This window comes from Neomonachus schauinslandi, chromosome 7 (assembly GCF_002201575.2).
Source record: "Neomonachus schauinslandi chromosome 7, ASM220157v2, whole genome shotgun sequence".
Lineage (NCBI taxonomy): Eukaryota > Metazoa > Chordata > Mammalia > Carnivora > Phocidae > Neomonachus > Neomonachus schauinslandi.
In genome coordinates this window covers 31,747,815-31,758,083 of record NC_058409.1, presented here as the reverse complement: position 1 = coordinate 31,758,083, position 10,269 = coordinate 31,747,815, and the positions used below count along the sequence as shown (strand labels likewise).

The following is a 10,269-nucleotide window of genomic DNA, read 5'->3' as shown; positions in this document are numbered from 1 at the left end:
GTGATGTTGTACTCGGCCTGGCTCTCTCTGTCCAGCGCCCCATTTGTCACCAGGGTATAGAAATTCTCTACTGATGGCTTCAGGACGAAGGGGAGATGGTCTTGGACGGAACACACCATCTTTGCATTGTTCCCTGAATCTCTGTCTCTAATCCTAAAGACAGCTACTACTGTCTCTGGTGAGTTTTCTGCAATTGGGCTAGTAAGTGACGACATGAGCAGTTCCGGGGGATTATCATTTACATCTGTTACATGGACCACCACAGTACATTTTCCAGAAAGCCCTCCACCATCTTTGGCCTGAATAGTTAATGTATAAGTTTGTATTGCCTCGTAGTTCAATTCAGCTTTAAGATGAAGATTGCCAGATGTTGAATTGATTTGAAACGTTTTGAGAATTCTTTCAGTAGCGTAAAAAAATGCATAGACTATTTCTCCATTACTTCCGGTATCTAGATCTCTAGCTGACACAGCGACAACCAGGGAGCCAACAGGGCTGTTCTCGGGCACCTGCACCTTGTAAAGCGACTCTACAAATTCAGGGACGTTGTCATTTATGTCCAGAACTAGGATGCGTATGAGGGTGGTTCCCGATCTGGGCGGAGAGCCACCATCCAAGGCGGTGAGGGTTAACCTGAGCTCAGGAACCTCTTCACGATCCAGCACTCTATCCAGTACCAATTCGGGATAAACATTCCCCTCCCCACTATCACGGATATTAATATGGAAATAGACATTGGAGTTAATGGTGTAGTTTCTCAGGTTGTTGATTCCAACATCTGAATCCTGTGCACTTTCTAGGAGAAATGTTGCCCCTGGAGTAGTACTTTCTAATATGTCCAAGGTAATCTCTCTATCTAGAAATACTGGAGAATGATCATTGATGTCTCTGACCCATAGTTCAGCACGGAAAATCTGAAACGGCTTTTCAAGTAACAACTGGAAAGGCAGCACACACGGCTCTGTGGGGCCGCACAGTTCCTCTCGGTCTAATTTCTCATTTAGAAGCAAATCACCAGTAAGCGGATTGAGGAGTAAAAATCGTATGTTCTCATCTGAAACGATTCTAGATCCCCGAGCTGACAGTTCCCCCGCCCCCAACCCCAGATCAATTGCTAGGTTGGCCAGAAAGGTCCCTCTGTCCGTTTCCTCTGCCACAAAATACCGAAGAGGTTCTGCGCCAGCCCAAGACACTCCCAAAAACACACAAAGAAATAACACTTGCCTTTTCTGCACTGCACGCACCACTCTGGCCTCCATTCTTTGTTTTAGCAATCTTTCAAAACCACGTTCACTCGGCCTCAAGCAGCTCTCAGAAATGGCAGAAACCGAATCCTTAGAAATGAGCTGGATAATAGCAATGCTCGTGGGGAAGAGTCCCACTTTTCCCCAACTCCATCACCACGGTTTCCTTCCCTCTACTTTTCTTGTCTGGCCAGCTTTCCTCTGAACGCTGGAAATTCTAACATCCTTTGTGCGGATATTTCCCCCTCTTTTTAGCCAGCAGCGCCACCTTGCGTTTTGTGGATGTTATTCTCTTTTTCAAGACTAGAACAAAAAGATGGCGGATTAGAGGAACTGCAACAGGAGTGATTTTTTTTCCCCCAAGTGTCTTTGCGGTTTTATTATATCTTTTTCCTCAGATGGTCACGGTAATGTTAGTAGTTTACATTGATTTTCCCTCTGATAGTCTGAATTTTCAGAAAAATAAATTTGTTGTTTTCCTTAATCTGGGAACATGAAATTAAATTCTGCCTTCCCACCAGGAGTAAATCTTAAGAAAACTTTCTCCAGTTTTTAAATGAGTTCGGTTTGGTGGCTTTTCTGGTGGTATATCTATGACTCTCTTTCCCATTTTACTTTTGGTTTTCGATCTGTCCAGGTTTTGTTTAACTTTAAAGTAATTTGTATTTAATTTTATAAGCCATTCATTTTCTCTAGGTTTGCAAAATTCATTCTATTTTTTTTATCTTTAGGTGTATCCCTATTTGTTAGTAATGTTTAATGTTTTGTCTCCTTTTTATTCTTGGGGAGACTTGCAAGGTCTATATTTTGCTGATATTTTAATATGCATTTTTTTCCAAAAAGGTATATGAACTTGGTTCAAAATCAAATATTACTAAGTGGCTTAGAATAAAATACAATTGTTTTCTGCCCTTTCCTTACTTTCCTAGCTCCCTTCCCAATAGCCAGCCACTTTAATCTCTTTGTTATCTCTTCTGCTTTATTCTGTATTCTGCTGTATTTTGATTAATTTTAGACATTATCAATTGACTCCTTATGTTGGATTAGGTTTTAGCTCTTGTACACTTTCAAGGTCGGTTCATGCCTTCCTTTAGTTGCAGTATCATTGGGAATATTATTGTGTACAAATTATATTTTCTTTCTCATTTTTTTCTTGAAGTTAATAATTGCCTTGCTTTTTCATTTACTTGATTTTCTTTTTTAAATATTTTATTTATTTGAGAGAGAGAGAGCACAAGCAAGAGGGAGAGGGAAAGGACGAAGCAGACTCTCCGCTGAGTGCAGAGTGGGAAGCTGGGCTTGATCCCAGGATGCTGAGATCATGACCTGAGCCAAAGTCAGACGCTTTACTGACTGAGCCACCCAGGCACCCCTATTTGATTTTCTTTATATTTATCACTTGTTCTTCCCATACCTCCAATTGCTTCCCAGTAGGATTTTCCACATGACCATTCCCATATCTCCTGAGATAGCAATTTTCTTTAAATTGGGTGGTTGTTCTCAAAATGTGCTGCATTGCTATCATCCTGGAACATTTCTTTGCCTTCGTGCTTGGAATTCTGTTTGCCTTTTATTCTGGTTGGATTTCCTATTTCAAGGGTTTTATTTCTTCCTCCTTTTTGGTTAACTCTATGATTTAATAGATCACATCCTATAATAGTTTCATCTGATTGAGGAGATGTCAGGGGACTTGCTGATGATATCCTCCAAAATGCCTGTCTCTTGAGTTATACAGCTCCAAATTAGACTAGTTTGCCCTTGAGACACAGTTGTCATCATGGGATCATCCTTGAACATCATCTAGAGATTCATTTCACTTCTTTTTTCAATATTCTCTTTTCTGTTTCTTCTGATTTCCTCTCTCTTGGACTACTCTAGCATTTTGATAGATATCTTCTAGTAGTTTCCAGAGAAGAGTGTATGAGAGTTAAATTTTGTTGTGACCTTGAGTGTATTAAAATATCTTTAGTCTACCCTTGAACTTGATTGAAAATTTGATTATAGAGTTCTAGGTTGAAAATATTTTTTCTTCAGAATTTTAAAATATTTTGTCAGTGAGTTCCCAAACCAATGTATTTGTTAAGAACTCTAAGGCGAATCTTATTTTATATCTTCCTGTATGTGACCTGTATTTTTATTTCCTGTAGTATTTTGTCATTGCACCAAGCATTTTCAGATTAAACACTGATGTGTCATGGTTTGAGTTTATCTTCATCCATTGACAATTAGTAAGTTCTTTCTACTAGGAAATTAATTTCCTTCAGCTCTTAGAAATTTTCTTGAATTACTTCACGGATAATTCTTTTGTTTGTTTCTCTCTCTCAGTTACTACAAATCAGATGTTGAGCCTCTTTACGATCTCTAATTTCCTTATTTTTTTTCTGTTTGTCATCTTAAAATACTTTTTGCAATATTTCCTGGAATACTTTCTTAACTTTACCTTCAAGCTCTTCTTGAGATTTTCATCTCATTATGTTCATATTTTACAAGAGCCCTCTTTGTTAAGAGGATGTTTTCAAGACAGCCCTCTGTACTTATTTCTCAGATATAATAACTTCTTTTCTCATCTGATGATATTAATTATAGCTGGGGTTTTTTTTTTTTAGATTTTATTTATTTGACAGAGAGAGACACAGCGAGAGAGGGAACACAAGCAGGGGGAGTGGGAGAGGGAGAAGCAGGCTTCCTGCCAAGCAGGGAGCCCAATGCGCGGAGCTCCATCTGAGGACGCTGGGATCATGACCTGAGCCGAAGGTAGACGCTTAACGACGGAGCCACCCAGGCACCCCTAATTATAGTTGTTTTTTTCAGGTTTTCTTCTCTGCAAACTTTTTCTCCAATTTACCTTCTTTCCTCTTTGCTTGTTTTTTGTTTCTGTTTTTCTTTTTAGAAACTTTCTTCAGGTGTCTCATTCAGGTGTCTGTTCTTAATTTAATTTGGTATACTAAGGAGCTAAGTGATAGCTCTGAGCATGTTGGCAGGGTTTATCCATTTTAATATGTACTCTACGGTGAACTGAGAGCACTTGTAGTTGGGGAAACCCCAGTGTTAGTCTGATTAGGTCTTTCTACTTGGACTGGTCAGACTACTCAACTCTATAAAATCTTCTACCCAAAAGGAAAAGGCATAGATTGAAAAGGTAAAGGATTGATGGGAGAAGGGAGGTGGAGATCTACATCACTCTGGATATGCTAGGTAATGCTTCAGTATCAAACAACTCCAAATCTCAATGGCTTAAGACAATTAAGGTTGATTCCTTTCTTATACTACAATATCCTATACAGTTCAGCATGGAGCCCTTACAGTGGTCAGTCAGGGATCCAGGTTTCTGGAGACTCCATCTTCACCTATGCTTTCAGGATCACTATGTTGGAGAAAGTAAATGTGTTAAACCATGTACAGTCTCTGAAAGCTTTAGCGTAGAAGTTATATCATTTCTTCTCACATTTTATTGGCTAAAGGAAATTACATGGTCATACATAATTTAAAGAGGAAATATTGATATTCTGCCAGGGGCGCCTGCATGGCTTAGTTAGTTAAGCATCCAATTCTTGATTTCAGCTCAGGTCATGATCTCAGGGTCATAAAATCGAGCCCTGAGTCAGGCTCCACACTGAGCATGGTGCCTGCTTAAGATTCTCTCTCTGCTCCTCCCCCAACCTTGGTGCACCCATGCTTTCTTGAAGGAAGGAAGGAAGGAAAAAGGAAAGAAAGAAGAAAGTTAATTCTGCCTTGTATCTGAGACAACTGAAACATCTGTGATTGGTCCCAGTGATTATCATAGCGTTTTAACAATCAGTCAGCATTCAATGTTTAGATGGTCACTTATTTCCACCACCCATATTATCCTGCCCTCAATTTTTTGCCAGTGGAACCTCTAATATAATGACTCTCCTTTTTGCGGTCATGAGAAATCAAAACTCCAGGATCAGAGAAATAGGTTGCTCATTGACTGCAGGGGGGAAAAGTGATCTGCTACAGATTTAACCATTTTTCAGGCAATTTTAATATGATCCTCCATATTTGGCACCCTGTCATCATTTCCAGAGTATCTAGGGCTGACAGCTCTGATGCTTCTGAAAATCCTGCTGTCTAAATAGGATTGGTTCTCAGCTTTTCCCACTTCAGGATTGGTAGTTGGTTTGTCAGTCTAAGTCATTCATCTACTTTCTAGCTACTAAGATTTTTCTCTGTTGTCTTACACCTTATTCTTTCCATTCTTTTAAGTTTATGTTTTTGAAAATAGCTCTTCATTTTTATGTTAATGCACATTTAGAGGAAGTCAAATTAAAGGTACATATCCAATCCACCAATTTAACTAAAAGTAAATACTCTTGAATTTTTCAGAGAAATAGACTTATGTTTTATTGGTTAAATCTTCTGTGGTTATTATTTTAATTAATTTATGCTTTTATACTTATAATCAGTTTCTTTTATTTTCTTCCTTTTTAAAAATTATTTTTTTAAATCTTGGGTTGTTCTTTGCCTGTTTGTTCTCAATAAACCTTGATTTCTAAGACATGCATGTAAGCCTCACAATTTTCTCTAATCATTCTTTGGTTCTTATCTTAAATATCATTTTGTTAAGAAGTTTACTATATCAGCCAGAATTATGTTCTGTGTAATTTCTATATATAAATATGTTCTTTGTAATTTCAACCTGATATTATAGAAGAACCCAAAATGACAATGGCTAACACAAAATAGAATTTTATTTTCTCTCATAAAAGGCTAGTGGCTTGAAATGCATTCAGTGTTATCTCCAATAGTCACTTTCCATCTTGTTTCCATCTTCAAATCATGGCCTTTACTTTATGGTCCAAGATAGCTGCTTAATATCCACCCATTAGATCTCCATTCAGACCAACAAATGGGAGAAAGGGAAGGCTTTGTCTTCCTTTTTTAAGACTACTTCGATGAAATATTCCATGGCACTTGTACTCCCACCTCAGTGGCCATAACTTAGTCATAAGACCAATTCCAATCACATCAGAAGTTGGGAAATACAATCTATAGCCCACATATCCCCATGGGCAACTAAAAATGAGAGGTCTATTAGTAACAAATTAGGGGAGAACATATATTTGGGTGAAATGAGTGGGCTATGGCATACCCACTCAGACCACACCTATAGCTCCCACTGCCCACTAGGAGCAGATAGGGTCAACTAAATTGCCTGCTTGGATTGATTATTAGAAGAGCATATGATCGGGGCGCCTGGGTGGCTCAGTCGTTGGGCATCTGCCTTCGGCTCAGGTCATGGTCCCGGGGTCCTGGGATCGGGCCCGCATCGGGCTCCCTGCTCCGCGGGAGGCCTGCTTCTCCCTCTCCCACTCCCCCTGCTTGTGTTCCCTCTCTCGCTGTGTCTCTCTCTGTCAAATAAATAAAATCTTTAAAAAAAAAAAAAAAGAAGAGCATATGATTTCATTTCTACATATTGGTGGTGTGATTTGTAGCCAAAAGAATTCTTGTTTCACTGAAAACTTAGCCCCAAAGCAATAAATAAATTCAATTGCTGGGGCAAGATTCTTTTTGAACTAATGATGCTTCCCCAACTGCCATCCATTTCTACTTCCTTTTATGACTTTTTAAAAATTCTGGGTCCAGAAATCTTAAAACTCCATTTTAAGGACTCCTTTGAATTATTATTCTGGATGCAAATTAGGCTTTACCAGTGAAATGCCTTCAGATGAGCAGTTTTGGTAGTAATAGTAGCTTCCTGATTTCTGTACTGCAACAATAGTAGAATGACTTCAAAACCAGGAGTTCAGTGCTGGCTCTCTCACTTTTGCTTGTCCAGTTCTTCTGATTTTGTAATTCCTTCTAGCAAATAGCTTTTTTTGGTTAGATATACATAGAGTTTTTTATTGTCCTGAATTCTGAATAATTCACCTAAACTCAAAATTGTACATCTTCACTCAAATTATAAGGAATAGGAGCTTCTCAATTAGAGTTTGTAAAGGAAAAGAAGTAAAGTATAGGGGCGCCTGGGTGGCTCAGTTGGTTAAGCAACTGCCTTCGGCTCAGGTCATGATCCTGGAGTCCCAGGATCGAGTCCCGCATCGGGCTCCCTGCTCAGCAGGGAGTCTGCTTCTCCCGCTCCCCCCTCTTGTGCTCTGTCTCTAAAATAAATAAATAAAATCTTAAAAAAAAAAAAAAAAAAGAAGTAAAGTATAAAATCATCAAGCAGTTAGAGCACTATTCCCTTAAGCTAACACATCTTAGTTGGTTTAAGAATAGGGAAGAATAAAAAATTACAGGCACATTCCTAAGAAACCAAGGATGAAAATGTTTAATAAATGTAATATATATATTCATATATTCATACATATACATTCATGACAAATATATATATGTGTGTGTATTTAAAAATAGACCATGGTCTGAAACCAAATCATAGACACTTTCTTTCTCCCCTTATGTGTAACACAATAAATAAAATAAGTTTAAAAATTTCATTTTTGGAGCGCCTGGGTGGCTCAGTTGGTTAAACATCCAACTCTTGGTTTTGGCTCAGGTCATGATCTCAGGGGTCATGAGAAGGAGCCCCCTGTTGCTCAGGCTCTGTACTCATTGGGTAGTCTATTTGAAGATTCTCTCCCTCTGCCCCTCCCACCTCTCTCTCTCTCAAATAAATAAATATATATTTTTTAAAAATTTCAGGGTTGCCTGGGTGGCTCAGTTGGTTAAACCTCTGACTCTTGATTTTAGCTCAGTTCATGATCTCAGGGTCATGGGATCTGAGTCCCAAGTAGAGCTCCAGCTCAGACAAGGAGTCTTCTTGGGATTCTCTCTCTCCTTTTCCTTCTCCCTCTGCCCCTCCCCCCTAAAATAAATTTTTAAAAAATGTGTTTGTGAATAAATAAGGAAAGTGCTCAACATCACATCATACATTTTAAAAGACGATAATTTGTTCAAATGATATTCTAAATGATAAATTATTAGGTCAACAAAGCAAAAAGCAAATAGTGTAAACAGTAAAAGAGCATTTTATAAAATAAATATTTTTATAAATAAATAAAATATTTTGTTGTAGTTTTTAAGTTTATAAAGCCAGATGATAAAAGATAAAATGTTGAAAATCATTAATTTATTCAATTCTCATTCATCTATATTTACTGCAATATGCATTTTCCTAAGCATAATAGAGCTCTCTTTTTAAAAAGATTTTTAAGATTTTATTTATTTATTTGAAATAGAGACAGCGAGAGAGGGAACACAAGCAGGGGGGAGTGGGAGTGGGAGAGGGAGAAGCAGGCTCCCCAAGGAGCAGGGAGCCCGATGCGGGGCTTGATCCCAGGACCCTGGGATCATGACCCAAGCTGAAGGCAGACACTTAACGACTGAGCCACACAGGCACCCCACAAAAATATAGTTTTGAAGAGGTACATGCACCCCAATGTTTGTAGCATCATTACCAGCAATAGGCAAACTATGGAACGAGCCCAAATGTCCATCAACTGATGAGTGGATAAAGAAAATGTATTTATTTATAATGGAATATTACTCAGCCATCAAAAAGAATGAACTCTTGCCATTTGCAACGATGTGGATGGAGCTAGAATGTATAATGCTAAGTGAAATAAGTCAGAAAGACAAATACCATATGATTTCACTCATATGTGGATTTTTAAAAAGATTTTATTTATTTATTTATTCTGACAGAGAGAGACACAGTGAGAGAAGGAACACAAGCAGGGGGAGCAGGAGAGGGAGAAGCAGGCTCCCGGTTGAGCAGGGAGCCCGACGTGGGGCTCGACCCCAGGACCCTGGGATTATGACCTGAGCCAAAGGCAATGTTTAACAACTGAGCCACCCAGGCACCCCTCATATGTGGAATTTAAGAAACAAAACAGATGAACATATAAGAAGGGGGAAAAAAGAGGGAGGGAAACAAACCATAAGAGACTCTTTATGATAGAGGAAAAACTGAGGATTGTTGGAGGGAGGTGGGGGGGGAGTTCTAAATGGGTGATGGGCATAAAGGAGGGCATTTGTTATGATGAGCACTGGGTGTTATATGTAAGTGATGAATCACTAAATTCTACTCCTGAAACCAATATTATACTGTATGTTAACTAACTAGAATTTAAATAAAAATTTGAAAATGAAAAAAAATTCCTTTATTTTTTGTTCATATTGAATGTTTGAATCATGTGACTATATATTATTTTAAAAGATTGAGAATCATTATTTACATACCCAAACCATTTATTATGAAAAAGTAATCATCAGTCTACTAACATTTTTTCTATTTAACAGGAATTGAATTATTTAAAATAGTATCAGATAGTCTTGTTCAATATCAATTTTAAAAGAAAATACTCAACTTAGAAAACATCCAGATAAAATACTAGTTCCTTTGAGGAAACACAATAGTGTTTTTAAAACAACACTACAGAAACCCAACCATTTCCAAGGTAACAAAAAATTTTGTATGAATGAAAAGTATTTTTAAAATTGAAAGCCATCATTTCCAAGATACTATGCTGATAATCAGAAAACACAATTCTCTTAGTCATAAGTAGGTATCAGTGAACAAGCTCAAACATCAGGAATCTGAAAACATTTACGACCTCCAAAAATCTGACCCCCCAAAACTGAGAAACAATATTTCTCCACTATTGTATGAACATGCAAAATGTGACCTGGCTAAAAACAACAACAGCAAAAACAACAAACACCCAGAGATTCAGAATGTAAAATACTTCAACAAGCTGAAATAACTATAAATATGACAATAATTATTAATGTATGATTATGTAGCTCTTTATGTGAATGGACGGGTTGCGAACTAATAATACATTGGTTATAATTATCATTTATCTCCTCTTAAGGTGATATGCCTAACTGAACCCAAAATGATTTCTAAAGTGAGAGTTTTCCTCGGTGCCCCTACCAGTCCCTTCACCCACGAAATTGGGGATAATGGGCTTGAGGAATTTGAACTCATTGGTCCCCGAGTCTCCCCTCAGACGCACCTCGTACTGGTAGCTGTGCGACAGGGTCCCCGCGCCGCTGACGT

At 38.1% G+C, this 10,269-nt stretch overlaps 1 protein-coding gene across 1 annotated transcript; it reads right to left on the bottom strand.

Annotated features, from left to right (window-relative positions):
* Positions 1–2: 2 nt before the first annotated feature.
* LOC110591232 (protocadherin beta-7-like) lies at positions 3–1,259 on the bottom strand (the record flags this gene model as incomplete). Its single annotated transcript, XM_044917055.1, has 1 exon — positions 3–1,259. A coding segment is annotated over exon 1 (1,257 nt), but the record flags the coding sequence as incomplete, so codon positions are not given.
* Positions 1,260–10,269: the final 9,010 nt, after the last annotated feature.